The sequence below is a fragment of the Drosophila eugracilis genome, unplaced genomic scaffold, assembly GCF_018153835.1.
Source record: "Drosophila eugracilis isolate 14026-0451.02 unplaced genomic scaffold, ASM1815383v1 contig_551, whole genome shotgun sequence".
Classification (NCBI taxonomy): Eukaryota; Metazoa; Arthropoda; class Insecta; order Diptera; family Drosophilidae; genus Drosophila; species Drosophila eugracilis.
The window spans coordinates 1-19,594 of record NW_024573429.1 but is presented as its reverse complement, the minus strand read 5'-3'; the positions used below and the strand labels follow the sequence as shown (position 1 = coordinate 19,594).

The 19,594-nt window shown below is 37.5% G+C and overlaps 4 protein-coding genes across 5 annotated transcripts; 1 reads left to right on the top strand and 3 right to left on the bottom strand.

Annotated features, from left to right (window-relative positions):
- The first annotated feature begins 174 nt into the window (after window positions 1-174).
- LOC108103961 (ran-binding protein 16) lies at window positions 175-5,685 on the top strand. 2 transcript variants are annotated; one of them, XM_017209730.2, is made up of 19 exons: window positions 175-323; window positions 389-412; window positions 475-870; window positions 927-1,156; window positions 1,438-1,537; window positions 1,598-1,813; window positions 1,868-2,014; window positions 2,072-2,751; window positions 2,814-3,106; window positions 3,315-3,468; window positions 3,529-3,934; window positions 3,993-4,131; window positions 4,194-4,271; window positions 4,326-4,387; window positions 4,446-4,585; window positions 4,663-4,782; window positions 4,847-4,917; window positions 5,003-5,082; window positions 5,490-5,685. In XM_017209730.2, exons 2-19 carry the CDS (start codon window positions 410-412, stop codon window positions 5,601-5,603), a joined length of 3,429 nt encoding a protein of 1,142 aa, XP_017065219.2. In that variant the 5' UTR covers window positions 175-323; window positions 389-409; the 3' UTR covers window positions 5,604-5,685. The 2 variants fall into 2 exon arrangements, with proteins under 2 accessions (XP_017065219.2, XP_017065220.2); XM_017209731.2 differs by lacking the exon at window positions 5,490-5,685 and having other exon boundaries at window positions 175-412; window positions 4,995-5,109.
- Window positions 5,686-5,931: 246 nt separating this feature from the next.
- LOC108103962 (gamma-aminobutyric acid receptor subunit beta-like) lies at window positions 5,932-9,101 on the bottom strand. Its single transcript, XM_017209732.2, has 8 exons — window positions 8,999-9,101; window positions 8,049-8,272; window positions 7,591-7,762; window positions 7,347-7,531; window positions 7,136-7,293; window positions 6,540-7,043; window positions 6,264-6,485; window positions 5,932-6,206 (listed from the first exon to the last, which is right to left on the bottom strand). The coding sequence occupies exons 2-8, from the start codon at window positions 8,123-8,125 to the stop codon at window positions 6,031-6,033; spliced, it is 1,494 nt and encodes a 497-aa protein (XP_017065221.1). The 5' UTR covers window positions 8,126-8,272; window positions 8,999-9,101; the 3' UTR covers window positions 5,932-6,030.
- Window positions 9,102-9,593: 492 nt separating this feature from the next.
- LOC108103956 (gamma-aminobutyric acid receptor alpha-like) lies at window positions 9,594-11,813 on the bottom strand. The gene is made up of 5 exons (XM_017209719.1): window positions 11,175-11,813; window positions 11,034-11,116; window positions 10,768-10,970; window positions 10,089-10,643; window positions 9,594-10,033 (listed from the first exon to the last, which is right to left on the bottom strand). The coding sequence occupies exons 1-5, from the start codon at window positions 11,543-11,545 to the stop codon at window positions 9,725-9,727; spliced, it is 1,521 nt and encodes a 506-aa protein (XP_017065208.1). The 5' UTR covers window positions 11,546-11,813; the 3' UTR covers window positions 9,594-9,724.
- Window positions 11,814-13,233: 1,420 nt separating this feature from the next.
- On the bottom strand, window positions 13,234-19,505 carry LOC108103954 (low-density lipoprotein receptor-related protein 4; the record flags this gene model as incomplete). Its single annotated transcript, XM_017209717.2, has 10 exons — window positions 13,234-14,561; window positions 14,623-14,780; window positions 14,849-15,347; window positions 15,411-15,528; window positions 15,586-15,711; window positions 15,772-16,163; window positions 16,224-17,449; window positions 17,510-17,725; window positions 17,784-19,249; window positions 19,314-19,505. Coding segments are annotated over 10 exons (4,531 nt in total), but the record flags the coding sequence as incomplete, so codon positions are not given.
- Window positions 19,506-19,594: the final 89 nt, after the last annotated feature.

Here is a 19,594-nt window from a genome sequence, read left to right as displayed (position 1 = left end):
AATATATTTTTTAAGTATATTGCGAGCTGTAATTTTAAAAATTTCTCATTTTAGCATATGGATTTTTTAAGGGGGAGAGATTCTCTGCTTCGATAATGCGACGTTCATGCGATTGCAGTTCAACAAGTGCATGAATACCCCAACTATTTTTAATTTTTTTATTTTGGTCACACTTGTTTGTTCAAGGAACAAGTTGGCGTTTTGTTTTCATTTGTAAATTTACTTAAAAATAAGAAATACATTAGACGGCGCGTTGTCAAAAACTCACTTATGACTTGCATTCGATTAAACAAGTTGTGAAGATATACAAATTTTTAAAAGCGGTTAGATCTAAATTATACTATCACTTAAGCAAACATTTCCAAAATTATCCAGTTTGTCGTTTAAGCTAAATCCGGCGTTCATCGTTATGGTATGTATTTCACATTCATAACATAAAATATTGAAATATAAATGATTAAATGGTGTTGTTAGGATATACAACAACTGGAGATACTTTGCAAGCAACTTTACGAAGCCACAGACATTAACATTCGTTCCGAGGCGGAAAAAGCTCTTGTGATATTTGTAAACAGTCAAGATGCGCTGCCGAAATGCCAATTGCTATTGGATAGAGCTGATTCCAGTTACGCCCAATTACTGGCCGCCTCTACGCTCACAAAACTCATCCAGGGATTAAGTCTCGAGCAGCGTATTGACATTCGCAGTTATGCATTAAACTATTTGGCGACAAGGCCCAATCTGCAGCACTTCGTTGTTCAGGCTTTGGTTACTTTATTGGCCAAAATCACGAAGTTTGGATGGTTCGATACATTCAAAGGGGAAATGGTTTTCCAAAACCTATTGGAAGATGTCAAAAAATTCTTGCAGGTAATGTACATTTTATGGAAAACGACTATAACTAACAGATTTTAAACTGATTTAAGGGCTCTGTTGAGCATTGCACAATTGGAGTGCAAATTCTATCACAACTGGTTTGTGAAATGAACTCCATTGTGGAGCTAGACGTTCACTTGTCCTTTTCGAAAAATCGGAAAATAGCAACTTCCTATCGGGACCATCAGCTCTATGACACTTTTTTGTTATCCTGTTCACTACTGATCACAGCCCGTGAAAATAGCAAGAATATAAATTTCATGGACGAATCGCAGCAAGCGTGAGTTGCTGTATTATCTTATTTAATTAGCTTATGATTTGTAATGTACTTCCTATTGGAAATGTATCTAATAAGATATGTCATTATCCATTTTTGATATAATTTTCAAAACATTTTTTTAAAAGCTGAGAAAATTTTAGAGGTTCAAACTGTTTAAAGAGGTAGAATTAGAACAACTTTATGGATTCTAAAAAATTGTATTGGTTTTTATATGATATAAGTAATATAGTTAATTGACTTTAATTTAAAACCTACTTATTATTTTAACTCTTCCATTTAAGGTTAATAACACACGTATTACGTTTAACAAAAAATTGTTTGAGCTTTGACTTCATAGGCAGTTCTACAGATGAATCTGCCGATGATATGAACAATGTTCAGGTATGTACGCAAACGCAACTAATTAATTTGAATTTTCTATTAAATTGACCTTATACGTAGATACCCACAGCTTGGCGTCCTGCATTCTTAGATTCGAACACACTTAAACTATTTTTTGACTTATACCACATTTTGCCCAATGGTTTAGCTAGCTACTCCATATCCTGTCTGGTACAAATGACATCTGTGCGTCGGTCTCTTTTTAGTAATTCAGAAAGAACCAAATTTCTAACGCATTTGGTCGAAGGAGTTAGAGATATTTTGACTAGCCTGCACGTAAGTTCTTGAAAATGTAATTATTGAATATGTTTTGGCAGCACTTTTTTGCAGGGCTTGAGTGACCCAGATAACTATCACGAATTCTGCCGTTTATTGGCTCGCCTTAAATCTAATTATCAATTGGGTGAACTTATAGCGGTCCCATGTTATCCGGAAGCCATTGAACTGATAGCTAAGTTCACTGTGCAATCCCTGCATGTATGTAATAATATCTTGCGAAGGTGGTAAATTCTTATTCTTGTTCCCTATCCTTAGCTGTGGCTTTTTGCACCGAATAGTGTACATTATTTACTGACCCTCTGGCAACGTATGGTTGCCTCTGTACCATATGTAAAATCCCCGGATCCACATTTGCTAGGTACATACACCCCGGAGGTTATTAAGGCGTATATAGATTCGCGCTTGGATGCAGTTCCTCTAATTGTCCGTGACAATTTAGAGGATCCATTAGACGATCTGTGTATGGTGCAGCAACAGCTGGAGCAATTGTCGGTAATCGAAAGGTGTGAATATAACAAGACTTGTAGTCTGCTTGTTCAGCATTTTGATCAGAAGGCTCGTGAGTATGAGAATCTTTTGCAGACGCCCAACGCAAATCCCATGGATATCACCGTACACGAGCTCCAGCTGACGTGGCTGGTGTATATAATCGGGTCGGCCATTGTTGGTCGCTTGTCGGTTACGACAAATGACGAGCACGATACTATGGATGCCGAGCTCGTAATAAGAGTCTTGCAATTGATGAGCCTAACCGATGCTCGATTGCCACAGGCTGGCTGCGAAAAGCTAGAGCTAGCAGTACTTAGTTTTTTGGACCAGGTCCGCAAAATGCATAGCAGTGAGCAGACTCAAAAAGTCAATGTATACAAGAGACTTAGTGAAGTATTTGGATTAAGTGATGAACAAATGCTATTAAGTTTTATTAACCGTAAAATGTAAGTTTAATTTTTTAAAGTTTTTTTTTTTGTTCTTAGTTTAAAATTGTCTACGTTTTCAGTATTACAAATTTAAAGTTTTGGGGACGCTCTGAACCGATTATTACAAAAACCCTGCTGTTACTGTCCGATCTCTCCGTACACTTTAATTCTGTGCGCAAGCTGGCACGTCTCGAAGAAATCCAGTTTATGCTTACACATCACACAAGCGAACATTTCCCATTCTTAGGAACTAATTCTACGTTGACTGAAATGAGATGTCGGACCATGTTTTACACATCGTTAGGACGATTGTTAATGTTTGATTTGGGGGAAGATGAGGAAAGGTTTTATAACTTTTTAGAACCCTTAACAAGTAAGTTAATCATCGATGATTAGTTTCAGGAACAAGCAAAGTCTAAATTTAAAATCTGGAGCAACCGTTCTCCTAGCCTTCCTTGAATGTAAAACTTTTGAGTATCATTTTAAAGTAAAATATTAATCTAAACTCGTGCTTTGCTCGCTCCTGGAAATGCTCCTATAAAATGCTTATTTACCGAGATAAAATTGCATTTCTTACTCAGATCAATTCGATTCCCTTGGCTCCGTTCTGATGGACACCAATATATTTCCTAGTGATGAGGCTAAAATGGCCATTATTGGCTTGGCCCGGGACATCCGAGGCTTGGCTCTGCCACTCAACGCTCGCATTCAATATACAATGTTATTTGACTGGCTGTGAGTATAAGTTTCGTCACAATTTGTAAGATAAAATAATATTTTGATTATTTATGACAGTTACTATTCGGATTATATGCCCATATTATTGCGTGCAATGGAACTTTGGGCTCATGATCCAGCTGTTTCGACGCCCATTTTAAAATTGTTTGCTGAGTTGGTTTATTGTCGCACCCAACGTCTAGCAGGCAATGTATCAAGCCCAATGGGCATTCTCCTATTCCGCGAGGCATCAAAACTTATTTGTATATACGGAAATCACATTCTACATCGAGATGTTCCACGTGATCAACTGTACGCAATGAGACTTAAAGGAATTGCCATATGCTTCTTAATTTTAAAAAACGCCACTGGGGGAAACTATGTTAACTGCGGAGTATTTAAACTTTACGGAGATGATACGTTGGACAATGCACTAAATATTATCGCAAAGTTAATACTCTCTATACAACAGAGCGATCTTCTTGTGAGTTACTTTACGATAATTGGCATTATAATATTTATAACTAATTAAATAATTGCAGGTGTACCCAAAATTATCATCGGCTTATTATAATTTATTAAATTGTCTCTCACAAGATCATGTTTCATACTTGGCAGGTTTTGAACCTTCGGCATTCGTTTACATATTGAAAAGCCTAATCAAAGGACTTGCGGCGTTAGGTTTGTAAAGAATGAATTATACTTAAAACAGTAGTGCAAACGTTTTCGTTTTTTTTTTTTAGATTCTGCGATTTATATTAGTTGCTGCACAATTTTGGATAGTATTGTTTCATACATTTTTAAACAGCTTCAGATGAAAGGTAAGTATATAAAGTAATAAGCATATGGAAACTAATTTTGTATTTCCTTTTAAGTTTCTAAATTTCCAAACAAAAAGCTGCGTAGCTTAAACGATGAAAACGCGCAATTTCTGAAGGTATATTTATATATATATATTAAAAACATGAAATTAAATATAATTGTCTCCTTCTTAGGTTGTTGAAATGAACTCAGAACTGCTACAGAGTATGATGTCCTCGTTATTAAACAATGTCCTGGCTGAGGATTGTCGTAATCAGTGGTCTATGTCACGTCCATTGCTGGTTCTTATTTTACTATATGAGGACTATTATCTGTAAGATAAAATTAAACCTACACAAAAACGTTAAAGGACTGAATTAAGAAAATTAATAATTCCTACTTTTTTAATAGCTCATTAAGAGACAAAATTATCTGTGGTCAGCCAATTGAAAAACAACAGACAATGGCTCAATGGTTTGATGACCTTATGGCTGGAATTGAACGAAATGTGTCCAGCAAAAACAAGGAAAAGTGAGTTTACAATATATTTTATTTCTTAAAATTAATTGAAACCATATCACTTTTATTTTTATAGATTCACTCAAAATTTGTCAACGTTTCGCCGCGATGTGGTTAACTTGCCAAAGTCAACTCCAAACCTAACAGGTGTGTGATTTTACATATTATTATTTGATTTGTTCCGATTTTTAAATTTATTTTCCAAACTACCACTAATTTCTAAGTTACATAGGCGGTGCTGATCACATCGCGACAAACGCATCCTCAACGGCGGATCAAAATTCCAATTCTGAGAACCAGTCCATGGTTCGGGTATGTCCGGTAGCTGAAGTAGTGTCTTTTTTTTTCAAAAAATAGTTTACAAAATTAAATGAAGGAATGCAATTAAAATGATGTTCTTTTTGTTATATTAACTACCGGAATATCAAAATAACACATAATTGTTTGTATAATAACATTTTTACTGTTTTGTAAGTCATTTATATTTAAAATACACATTTAAGACAACGACAAATGTTTTAAAATTCAAAGACTAATGAAATTAATCTTGAGATACAACTTAAAAGACTTAATAAATGGTATTAGACAAAAGCTTTTATGTGTTATTTTCATATTTCTACGTTTGTTCCTGTAGTAATTCCTTCAATAAATTGTGTAGACTTGTAATTTATGGGAGTTATCTGTGAGTTCTTAATGTTGATTCTTGGAATTTTGGCCAGCGTTTTCGTGTGATCGACCAATGTACGACGGTGGATTCAAACCCTGTGAGCCTGAGTCCACGTCATATCATTGCTAACGGAGAACTTGAGGACCAATGGTGGTTTTTCGAGTGAATTGAAGGAGCGGTTGACAATGGATGCAGAATAAAATAAGATTAGTTATAAGTGACTTGGAGTAGTAAACAGTAGAAACTGATATTCTGTGCGTTCTGAATGTGGAAACTTGGGCAGTCGATATTTTATACATATATGAATTTTTAGTATCAAACATTATTAGCCAGAATAGTCATGAGATTCGTAATTCATTGTTTTATACATACCAATATGAGAGTAATATCATTACTTTTGTTTTGTCCAAGGCTCATATATTAGAAAATATTTTCACCTGCCAGTGACGAAAGTCAGAAAATAAACGTGATAGCTAATCAGGTACGCCCAAATATTATGGCGAAGTCAATCTTTATTATGGAGGTTATAAAAAGTTGTATTTGGATCTCATGGTTCTGTTGCTAGAGGGGAATTAATTACTCGTTTATACATATCATTCCAGAATATAAAACAGCCAATAGCCAAGATTAAACGCAAGGAAACTGATCGGGAATATCATTCGGGAGTATTTGTCAATAATATTGACATCCTTGATCTTCGGTATAGTGGCCTTAATAGCAGAGGCACCTCGTTTCAGTGCATGCAACATGCGTGGGCGGGCTGAGATTCCTGTTGATCAATATTTATAGTCTTTACATTATAATAATATTAAAATTGATCCGTTACCCCTCTGTGCTCGACGCCTAAGCTGACTATGTCCGGTGCCGTAATTACGAGTTATTCGAAAACTTGGCGGAAACTTTCCTAAATTCATGGTCTCGGTGCCGATGGAGTCGAGGGTGGCGTTGTATGTACCTCTTCTTAGAGAAGGAATAGGACTCATTCGGACGTCCTGTAGCTCGATAATGTCCTCTGTCGTTGAACACGTTTCGGATCTTTCACTCTTTCCTGTGGCAGGATAATTAGAATTCGAATTTAAGCGCTACTAAAAACGCGACTTACCAATCTTTCCTGGACAACATTCTTTGACCTTTTTGATTTTCTTTTTAGCCCTTTTACCCCAGTAAGTATAGTTAACGGCAGCGTATTCAAGGAGGGCTGCAAATACAAAAACGAAGCACATGACCAGATAAATGTCGATTGCCTTCACATACGATATACGAGGCAGTGAGCTGCGAACACCCGTGCTAATTGTGGTCATGGTGAGGACCGTTGTGATCCCTAAAGCAACCCGGGCACTTGTCGCCTCGTGGTTGATCCAAAACGAGACCCACGACAGCATTACAATCAGAATGCTGGGCAGGTAGGTTTGGAAAACAAAATATCCAATATTTCGTTGCAATTTAAACGAAAGCGAAAGTCTCTGATAAACTCCAGTGGCCAGCCGTTCCTTCCGATCGTTGGTTTCATATCCAATAATGGTAAACTGCGGCAATTCCGCATCTTCCACTCCGCGAACAGGCGTTGGCTTCCAGTACATGACCACATCGCTGACTGTGTATCCATCTAAAAAAGGAAAATTGTATTTAATGAGAGTGATAAAACTAAGTCTCGTATAATAATAATAATATATAGAATTAAAATGATTTATAGCTTACAGCTCTCAATTTCCACGGTGCAATTCTGGGAATCCAGTGGGTAGTAGTGGAGATCCATCATGCAAGCGAGGGTGGTGGTAAATCTCATGCCATATGTAACAGCTCCATCGCCTCCAAGGCGCACCAGTTTATTTCTCTCAGTGACATCGTGCAGAAAACTAGGCGAATATGTTAAAGACTTAAGTTGAAAAAGAACTGTTTTCTGATGTACCTGTTTTTATCATTAGCGAAAAATGTATCTGGTACCCATATCTTTTCCGCAAAATCTCCTGATAATGTTAATACGTCACTAATCCCATCGTCATTCTCATCGCCATCGAAATATTGTCCAAAGATATTAAATGCCAAACGCTCATCGCGCCAGTACTGATTTAAATACATCGTTATCGTATAATCCTAAAGATATTGAAATTATTATATCTTTTATTACGGTTGTAGTTAACTTATAAAATTACCATGTTAACTTCTGATATGGCATCAAAGCTGGCTATGGTCAAATCCATGCCGACATGTAGAGGCTCTCCGCCAAAATTGGGCCTAAGTCGAATATCATAGCCTTGGAGTATGTTCGATATAGTTTGCGTAACATTCTCAAGACGGCCAGCTAGTACATCTTTTCGAATACATCTGGAAAGTACACTCAATTTTATATTCATTTATCCAGCACTTATTTTTCCTTAAAATATTAGTGGATACAAATTTTTTAAAATTGTTAAAAAGCCTCTTTTTGAGCGAGGATTTTATAATGACTTTTATACAAAAGTAAATAATATTTCTACCCATTTTTAAATGATTGTACCAAATATTATCATGTATTTATAATGGTATTCAGATACACCACTCAGGATTATATTTCTATAATCTATAAGGAGTCCTTATTTAGCTATTTTAATTGGGCTGTTTATTCACTTACCGAATCAATTGTAGCTGGGCGCCCAGTAGGAAGAAGAGCAGACTACAGGTTACTCCGACGCGCGTAAAACATGTCATATTGGTGGACAGCTTTTTGGCTTGTGTCGTTTTGTCGGGTCTCAACTTTTTGGAATCGATTGCGCTGTCATTTCCAGCTTTTCTTCTCTCATCGCGGTAGCAACATCAAATGCATTTGGCTTACTTACTCTGACATGTTTCAACAAGCTGTGTATTGCAACGAGAGAAAAGAGCATCCACTTTTAGAAAATTGCACAAGATAAACTAGTAAAGCATATTCAGTTTTAGCAGTTGATTTTATAGTTCTTGATCTTGATATGTGGCTCTAGAATGTGTGAATGCGAATTCTTTAGCTTTTAGCAGAATGGTTAAAATGGGAATATAAATGTAAACAAAACAAGCTAAGTACTATTTGGGACACTGTCCTTAAAAGCATGGTATTATGTAATGTGCTTAAAATAGTCATTGTATAGAAAATAATTGCACAATTATGTCCTTAAAATAATTGCTGGTTTTGAAACATCTCAGCGAAGTGGCAACGCCAAGATATTGTCCTTGTTATACGCCGATTTTTTTCATTTTTTTTACACCCAACACATATCTCGAGGTCTCGCTTTTTAAACAGACAGTTTAATTTAAATGAAAATTATTATCAAAACACTAATTTTTCGCCGTTCCATAAGATATGTGATTTTCGTAAAGGTTTATATACATCGAAACCGACAAAAGCATTATTATGTTGAAATTACAATTCAAATAGTCAGCATTTGGAGCACTTATGCATTTAGGACAGCAGTTTGTCTTGTCATTTCATCTATATCAATATTAGCCAGCACACTTTAGTCAATTATAAAAAAAAAAAGGGAATTTGCTATGGCAAACTGAGATTTATGAATTGCCCAACTTAATCACTGCTCCCTTTCCCTCTCGCACCTCGTTTACCCGTCTCTGTCAGTATTTTTGTATATTTGTATTTTGTGTATTTTTGGTCGTGGTCCACGCGTATCCTCGAACTGCTGCGTGCGAGCAGCCACAGTTTCTATATCTATCTAATGAATAATTGCTTATAGAGATGCTTCTGCAGGAGCTTCTCGGGTGAGTTCATTTTGCTCGGCTTGACCTGCATTGCGCATCCCTATTGCCCAAGTTTGTTCGCTTTTTGGCAAATACATACATACCCATGTGCTTTCCATGGATGTCCTTTTGCCTTTCTCGTTCACCCAATAAGGCTGTGCTTTTCGAAAGCGACATCCTGCGGCTAAGCTTGTTAAAAGCTTCTCTTTTTTTTTAAATCTCAACAGTACGTTTACACAGTTAAACAAATAATAAATATATTGATTTATGAGAAAATACAATATGGATGATGAGATTCAGAGGTCCTACAATGTGATACAAATAAAGCATCAAGAAGTGAAATCAAAAATTATGTTGCATTCAGCGGAGTATACTTATAGGCATAGAAACCCTTCAAGAAAATATTCGATTTTAAAAAGTAGAAAACATTTCAGCTTCCGTTATAAGTCAATCACCGCAAAACAAAATCTAAAACCTTTATTTGTAGATCTAAGACCTCAAATTTTACCATATTGTCACACAATGAAATAAATTTAATTATTATATATTTCTAATAACTTTTACTAACATTAATTTATTTCTCGTCTATGACTTCATATTGGACCATGAGAACTCTTTCTTATACATTCCATAAGCCCACCAGTACAAAAGATTGAGAAATGCAAAGGACATGGGAAAGGCAATACGTGCCACTCGATCGATTAAGGATACACTATTCACATAGCAATTGGCGCTTCCTTGTTCGTTTTTCTGGGCCGCAGCATTGCGTTCTCGTTGTTTCCGGAAACTGTTGTCACTTTTTAGGCACATCCACATCTGATGCAACCGGGATACGGCTGGCGGCTCTGTTTGTGTGGTTCTCTCCATGGTATTCGGCAGGATATACGATGGGTCCTGTTCAAGAAAAATGTATATGCTCTGTTACTCTACTAAATCAATATTAACTCACATTATATGTGGGACAAAAAATGGCATTCCGCTTGAGAAAACCACCACCGGTCAATGAATTCTGCAACGACACCTCATATTCCAGGCCCAAGCCGTCATTTTTGTTGCAAGCACAGACTTCGCTTTTCGAGTCATTGGACTCACTTGCTCCTCCCTCGTTCTCATCATTCTCAGTGCCATCACTGGACTCCTCATCTGCATAGGGATCACCGTCACCATCAGCATCCGCCCCGTGATCTGATAATGAGTTAGCTATGCAGATGTCCTCCCACTGATCCTCTAGTTGGGGACTCTCTCCACTTCCAAGTTTCGTAAAGTAATGGACACCGGCGAATTCCAATAATGTAGCAATGCAATACAGAAAGCTCATCAATAGAAACCAATCCAAGGCGGTGGCATATTTGACTTTTGGCAAATCTGTTCGTGAGTCCAAACTTATGGTAGATAGAGTCAGTACTGAGGTTACACAAAGGCTGACCCTGTCACTGGTGGCCTCGCGATGTATCCAAAACGAGACCCAAGACAGAACCACGATCAATATGCAGGGTACATATACCTAAGACATATTGTAAATAGGAATAAGTAGAGGGTTTAAATCACCATTAAAACAGCTTTATTTACATACTTCAAGGCACCATTTAAAGTGGCCCTCAAACTGTAGATGGAAATATATTTCTTACCTGAATCAGAAAATATCCAGTATGACGTTTGAGGTTAAATGCAACATGCAAGACTGAAAAGTCACCTTCACGACGCACTGTTGTAAAATTTCGATGCATCATGCTAATAAGATCAAATTGATTTAAAGTCATTCCAGGAACGAAGGAGACGGCATCGTCCTGATTCTTCCATTCGTAGATTAGCTGTTGGTTTATATAGCCATCTGAAGATTATTTAAAATAAAATTTAATACAAAATGAAATATGATAGATAAAAGTAAACTTACAACTTCCAATAACAAGGGGACATGATTGCCTGTCCATTGGAAAGTTTTGCAGCTCCATTGGACATGTGGCTTTAATTGTTAAGCTATATAGTGAAAAATAACATTTAATAAACATAAAATAATAAGTTGTTTTTAACATACCGCATTGAATAAAGAATCCCACCATTTTGATCCAGTCTGAGCAATTTATTAGGTACAGTAATCATGTGAATCTGGGAATGCTTGCCATTGTAGAAATACGTGTCTGGCCTCCAAATCTTATCCAGCATTTTGATGCTCAGGGATAAGCTCTTGATGGGACCCTTAAAACTTAGCCGTTTATCCCGCCAATACTGCCGAAAATAGCAATCCATAGAGTAGTCCATATCCAATTCCGATACTGGACCCATGCTACGGATTAGTATATTGGTTTGTACGACTGTGGGAACACCTTGGCCATGAGTGGGTAGCTGGGACTGTTCGTAGCGCTTCAGTAGGTTTTCCAAAATCAATGATATATTTCGACTTAACATATCGGCCGATGCTTTTCGGCGAACTCTTCTTTGATTCGAAATCTCCGAAAAATAACTAATTGTTTTCGGATTTTGACTTCTGTTCGTCGATCTATTTGCTATTTGCTTTATGGATGGTAGTACGCGAAAGGAATTAAATATTCTGGAGCTAAACTCATTGGTTTTATTCGGTATTTTGGTTAAAATTAAACTTGGATCTATAGCTTTTATGTACAGCAGATCCGATGGAGTTGGTTCAGTTACATGTCCTTCACAGATACAATTGTGAATAAAAAATCTAGAAAGCAAAGTATGGATATATAATTTGTATCTGCTGTCCTTCAGTTCATTCACTTTGTTTCAGAGTGTGAAAATCATAAAATCAATCGACTGTTTGCCAACTTTTATTGATTGCTTCCCGCCTAAGCTAAACGACAGGCAAATATAGCCTACATTCTCAAACTGGGCTACTTGGGCAGTTATGAATAATTAATTGCTCAAAGTGTCAATTAGCTAAATTAATTTCGGAAGGAACTCAATTATATTTAATTGCCTTTGAAATTATTTAAAAAATAGGTAACTTTAAACCAAATCTAGATTCAAAAAATATAGAACTAACTAGTGTTTTGAAAACATACCCGGTTATTACGAAAGAAGCTAGCGATTTCCGAAGCATTTTGGATGTATCACTTTAGATTTTTCTGGCTTTTTTTATGAATATAATTATATCTTGATTATAGACAGAGACCGAAATCCTGACATTCTCATCACTTTTTGGACTTGTGCGTATTAAACCCACTGCACGTTGTGACATGCTTTATATAATGCAGCATCAATAGCCGCTGGCACAGTTTGCAGTCGCCATGCGCAAAGCATGTTGCAATTAAGTCGAGACGCCTCTTATTCCACGTCCATTAGAGCTCAAAAACCCTTTTTTCGCCATAGAAAATGTCAGTACATACACACATACAAATTAAAAGGCACTTTGTTTAAATTAAACAGTTTAAAGAATAAGGAACTTTACATCTAATGGCTGAAGCTGAAAAAGCTAATGAAAGTAGACCATTTCAGTTTATGTTTAAAATGAAAAAAAAATTTAATTTAACAAAAATATATTTTAATATTATAATAATTACTTGGTCTATAATGACTTTAAACGAAATTAACGATCGTTTTTCGATTCAGCCAAAGCCAACGAACTCGATTGTTAAGAGCTCAATCATGAAAAAGTTTTCCTAATTGGAGCATTGACCTAAGTCCTGGTACTTACTCCTTAAACTAAAAGCTTTTTCCGGCAACAAAAGGTACTTAACCTAGGTCCTTTGTTATTTTGGACTTGTCATTAAAACAGCCACCATAATAATAATATCCAGATTTTCTATGACAATGAAGATAATAGAAGTTATATATCTAAATCACTAGAGGACATCGTGCTTATGGTAAACACAGAATGAAAAGAGTATATTGCCTTTCTGAAGCTCAATATGATGAAGCTTTTGTAAGCGTTTTCACTTTCGTTGAATTCGCATATAGTCGGTTTCACTCTATTCCGTGATAACTGTAACGAATACTTACTATGGAATACTTACTTCTATTTCAATAAAATATTTTCTGTTTTTTCTTTTTGAACTGGAAAGGCTAATATTAGCATAGAGATAGTAATATGCTGATCTGCTGATCAAGATAAATCAAAAATGAAACACATCAAGTACACTAAGTAAATTCGTAACAACATTTAATGTAGATATTACCACATATATCCAGAATGATCATCACACACCGATGGTAAAACATATCCTTACATTTTTGCCTCATCCTTGAAAACTCGAAACCTTTAACTCTTTAAGAATCTTTACAAAAGTTACAATCTTCTGAGCAAAACTATGATACCCTTTCGATTTAGCGTTGATTTGCCAAATATATATATTTAATAGAAATCATTAAATTAAAGAAAATAAAACGACAACGACTGATTTTTGCCCCAAATTTGTTGAGCAAATATAAGAATGCTTCTTTGTGTATTTAATAGTTCATACATCTGCAAGCAAAAAATATATTTACAAACACGGATAGAAAACTTAAGTTACCAGATATTTTGCTGAAGCCCTGAATTTTATATTTTGAAAAACTTTCTTTTTTTTCGAACAAAACCATTTAAATAACATTTAACCAAACTGGTTTTTTTTTATCCTTGGGCTCGGAAAAATATGTTGGCGCCTCATCGTTTTCATTTAATTACGTTGTACAATTTTGCATAGACAGACTTAGATCAACAGACTAGCACGTATATTAAATAAGTGCTAGATTACAGAAGTGGAAGTTTTTTGACATATTTTTTTTTGTGTTTTTTTTTTTTTTTTTTTTGCTGGGGAAATCTTTTAAAAACTTCTGTGTTTATGATTGGAATTACAAATGATTTTATCATTGGCAATCAGACATAAACATAATACCAAGTTATGGTTTTTTTTTTTATAATTTGTGATCAGCGAAACAAAAAACGCGCCCCATAGTAGGATATTTGTTTTGGTTTTTTGTTTCAAAGTTGAAGCACCCGAATTACTTAATAGTTATTACTTATTATTAAAAAAAAAATAGGAAAATAATTTAGTAATTACATAATTGAATAATACATCATATTACATATATAATATATTTCTGTATTATATCTTAAAACCCCCATCTGAGCTTTAACAGGACACACGTTGCACTTTACATAAAAACGACTAAACAAAAAAAATTGTAAAAATCTTTGAAATAAAAAGGAAATTTTCTACTGGGATCGAAGAGCAAATTAAAAACAGTTTCTTTCCACATTTACAATCAAATGAATCACATTTGCATGAATCGATAAATGGTTTCCAAGATTTACTTATGTGGGGCCATTAACTATTTATGCCAGCTATGTGATAGTCGAGAGCGTTGTCAGTTGGATTGTTTTTGTTGAGGGCGACGCCATCGGGGATGGTGTCGGGACAAACAGGCTCGAGGAAGCCGTCTCTGTGGTCAGACTACGCTCTTCATAGACCCCGGCTCGTTCCTGTTAAGTTAATTAAAATGTTAGTTCAATATTTATCTTACTATAAAGTTTATGATCTTACATGAGATTTGTCGTATTTAAAACGCTTCCATATATTCGTCTTTGGCTCCATTGGCGTACCATCAACGTTATAGTTAGGATTTGAGAAGGTTAGTACAGATCTACTGGAACCGCGGGAGTTACGTTTGTTTTTCTTCTTGCTCGTGTTAAAAGCTAGCACTGCAAATACGAGTTATTCTTTAGGATCGAAAAGAATTTTGAATATATATATATATATATTCACTTACTAAAAATAACAAGTATAATGATGACAACCATAACAATGACCACGCCCAGTGCCACCAGGACAAAGAACTCCCTTTCCTGGTCACTCTTCTTCGTATGGCTATCATCGCCTTGGTTATTGGACTCGCCCATCAGCTCGGGCGGTGCAGAATCATCGGTGGACTCATCGGAATATTCAAGCAGTTGATCATTCTCCAAATTAGGATGCACCAAAACTTTGGGCTTAGTCGAGCATGGTATATCTTTGGGATCCATAATATCCGGACAGGCACACACGTAGTCAACATGGCGATATAGGCAGAGGTGAGAACAACCTCCATTATCCTGAGCACAGTGATTCCAACTCTTTGGTTGACGACTTAGGGAAACGGCGCGGATATCCAGTGCGCCACTTAGGGCATCGCGCACCTCAAATGGATTGCCATATCCGCTTCTTGGCAATCGCTGGGAACGGTACACCGATTTATTGTACCAATCCGTCCAGTAAATACTATTATCGAACTATATTTCAAAGAGCCTTAATTAGTTTGCTTTTAAATCTTTTTAATGTCTAGTAATCCTTACCATAGTCAGACCAAATGGATGTGGTGCATAAGGAACAATAGTCTGACGACGTTTACCATTGAAATCTACTTGACCAATGTTATCCTCTAAGGCGTCGGCCCAAAGTAACCGACGATTACTGTAAATAGATATATTATTAATATTTAATATTACATTTCCCAGAAGAAAAACTCACGTAAAATCTATTGTAAGGCCTGTCGGAAATCCAATTCCAGATGTTATTAAAACTGTTCGATTGGAGCCATCTAGGTAGCTCCGCTCGATTTTAGCTGGGGAGCTCCAATCTGACCAAAACAAGTAGCTAAATAAGGCAACAAGTTAATGAAATGCATATATATATGTATAAGAAAAACAATCCTACGCTTTTTTTGGATGCACAATAAGTGACCGCGGATCACCCAGGTTATCCTCGACAATCCTTTTACGACAGCTTCCATCAATCCGAGCTACTTCGATTAGTTTGCGATCCGTATCGGACCAATACAGATTATCCGCAATCCAGTCGACAGCGATTCCGTTGGGCGTTAACACATCCATACCGACAATCACCTTGCTTTCGGTGAAATTCAATAGATTAACTCTACGGATTACATCCAAATTAACGTCGGCGAAGAATAATAGATTCTTCCGATAATGGTAATCAAGTACGACGGCTCCGTGTACTCCATTTATAGGCAAAACGACGTCCATAAAATCTCCAGAATTTAATGATATCATGCCAATTCCAGAACGCAAGGCGATGAGAAGATAGTCCTATAAGAATTATTTTTCTAATAAGTATTTCTTAAGGAAAACGTTAATGTTTGTCCTTACCTCTGGGAGATTCTGGCACTGAGTTGTACTGTTCTGACGCAATCGCAATCCAATAGGACATTGGCATGAAAAACCAGATGGATTACGTAAACATAGATGCGAACAGCCACCATTATTACGCCCACAGACATTCTCAGCCATTGGCTGATCCTGATAAATGACTTTGATGTCCATCAATCCGTCGATGTTAGTGATTATATCACGCTTCGCTGTAATGTTTCGTCTTTCAGTCATATGCAACGCCTTCGACTTCCAATCGGTCCAATAAATATTATCCTCAGATAGGGCTAGAGCATATGGATGATGCAGGGAGGACATGATTAATTTGCGTTGATTTCCCGTATAGTCACAGGAATCGATAGTTTTAAGCCGTGCATCGACCCAGTAGATACGCTTGCTCTTCAAATCCAGCGACAGACCATTTGGCCAGCCAAGATTAGCAGTCACAATTCGAGATCTTTCATTGCCATCCAAATGGGATCTCTCAATTTTTCGATAATGTCCCCAATCGGTCCAAAACAAGAGACCAGCTTCGTAGTCCAGGGCCAAGCCACGGGGGGACTCCAGATCCTTGTAAGCGATAACATGTCGATTGCTACCATCAAGACTGGCCACTTCGATTGTATGGCGACCGGCATCGGCCCAATAAATAGTTCGTCCGATCGAATCAACGACCAGGCCATCTGGATTCTCTAAGCTATCGCCAACAACTTTGTGGACATGTAGTCCATCTGGACTGGAACTCATAATGACATTCTCAAGAGTGTCCGACCAATAGATGTTTCCCGTATTCCGGTCGACATCGAGAGCAACTGCATTTGAGATTGGCGGCAGGGGAAGAACCACATCGATCAAGTGATCGAAATCCAATGAGATTTGCCTTATATCGGTTCTGTGAGCGAACAGAATGTATTGAGTTGGACCTTCGGAGCATGTATGCTTATCATCCTTTAGCTGAACTCCCACAGTGCAGGCACAGGTGTAACTAGTGGGATTTAGAAGACACAAGTGAGAGCATCCTCCATTCAGCTTATCACATGCGTTGAAGATGCGCCTTCGGGTACGATGAAACACCCGAATGTCCATGAGATCTGTACTATTGGCGATAATTACATTGGTTTCCTTTCCGGTCAGCTTATTGGCGCTCATCACGGACTTGGTATCCCAATCTGTCCAAAATACTCGGCCTTCGTTCACATCTAAACCAAAAGGATGACCAAGTCCATCTAGTAACAGAGATATATTATGATCACAATTAAATTATATTTCAATTATTAGTTACTCACTTAGAATCACTTGTCGACCGCTGCCGTCAAAGTTCATGTTCTCCAGCGTCTTTGTGCCTCCGTCAACAAAGTAGATTTTATTTTTATCATAATCAATCGCCAGACCATTGGGAAAAATAAGTTTTTTCGATGATATAGTTATGCGATCATGTCCATCCATGTTGGCACGCTCAATCATAGGATCGTCCCCCCAATCCGACCAAAACATAAGACCATCTAAATTAGAAAACATATTAAATTTAATCCCAAAGATGCTGAGTTTGATAGAACTTACCAATTGGGTTTACAACGATATCCCTCGGCTTGTATAGTTTTTCCCAAATCAGCAACGTACGCATCTTTCCATTCGTTGTAGCCACTTCAATGCGATTCGTCGACGGATCTGTCCAATATAACTTATCGGTTATCCAATCCAGGGCCAAACCCACAGGTGAAACTAAGTTTGAGTGGACGACACGCTGTTGATAGCTTCCATTAAGATGAGCCTTGTTAATAGTGCTACGCTCCACATCTGTCCAATAGATGAAGTCCGTGTCGCTGCACCAATCCAAAGCCACAGCGTGTTTTAGATTATCCAAGGGAACTATCATATCGACTTCATTGGGATCAGCTTGATTGTTCTTCAAGTGTCTCAATCGGATGTCCTTACGTCGTGCCACCAGTACAAGTTTATCAGCTGTACTTTTACAGGTTTTCCCATCCTCCTTAAGGGAGAGTCCAATGGGGCATCCACATCGTCGGGATGTTTTATTTGGCAAACACAGATGCGAACAGCCGCCACGCAAGCCCCTTCGATCCTTTTGGCAACGATCGGCATACTCGGGTTGGCGGGCAGGATGATAGGCATGGATATCCATGGGAAAATGGAAATTCTCATGGACAGCTCTGAATTCCTTTCCTGTTATCTTATCCGCTGCCGATACAGTCTTTGTATTCCAATCTGTCCAGTACATTGTGTCCTCGAAGAGAGTGAGGGCAAACGGATGTGGCAAGTGGGTACTAAGAATCTTATTTCGATCACTGCCATCCAAGTTGGAGCATTCGATGGCATGTTGCTTGGCATCCGCCCAGTATATCTTGCTGTTGGGGAAATCTATTGCCAAACCATTTGGCCATGTCACACCCTTTGATATGATTACTTTTCGTTGTGTTCCGTCCATATAAGCACGCTCTATTTTCGGATTGGGTCCCCAATCACTCCAGAATGCCATCGCCTCTCCAGGATGCACTACTATAGCACGGGGCTTATCCAAGTCGTATGAGGCAATAACAGTGCGCAGATTGCCTTGGAAATTGGACACCTCCACGCGGCGCGTCCCAGAATCGGTCCAAAATAGCAGATCGTGAATCCAGTCCACTGCTATTCCACCTGGAGACTCCAGACCCCATTTGATGACGTCTCGAACTCGCGTGCCATTCATATAGACCATTTTGATGACATCGGTTGAAACATCGGACCAAAACATTAGTCCCTTGCGGTGATGAAAGTCCAATGCAATGGCATTGTGCAGTCCCTTAACAATCGCCGTATATCGGTTATTACTAAGAGTCACCCGTCGTATGTCCCATCGATTGGCCACCAATAGTGTCATCGCACCACCTAGTGCTTTACAGGATCTAAGATCTGGACGAAGAATGTAGCCCGTTTCGCAGGAGCACTTAAAGGAACCCATGGTATTGTGGCATTTTTGCGAACATACTGGACTAGTCAGGTACTGGCATTCATCTATATCCGTGCAGCTGATCAATCATTGTATAATTTTAACATTAAAAAGATTTATCAATAAACTATCTTGTAACTTACTTGACTTTGTTTTTGTCCATGACATATCCAAGTCGACAGGCACACTCATTCAATCCTGCATTGGTCTCAATGCAGAGTTGCTCACATTGACTGGGCTCCGAGCATTTTCGTTCCTTCGGACAATCCGCCTCGTCTTCACCAGCTGGACATTCTTTATGACCATCGCAAATATGTTTCTGATGGACACATATTCTGAAAAACACAAAAATAATTAAATATTAATTATATTATACAGCCAAAAGAACGACTGTTTCGTGCTGCTAACGACCAATACTAACCAC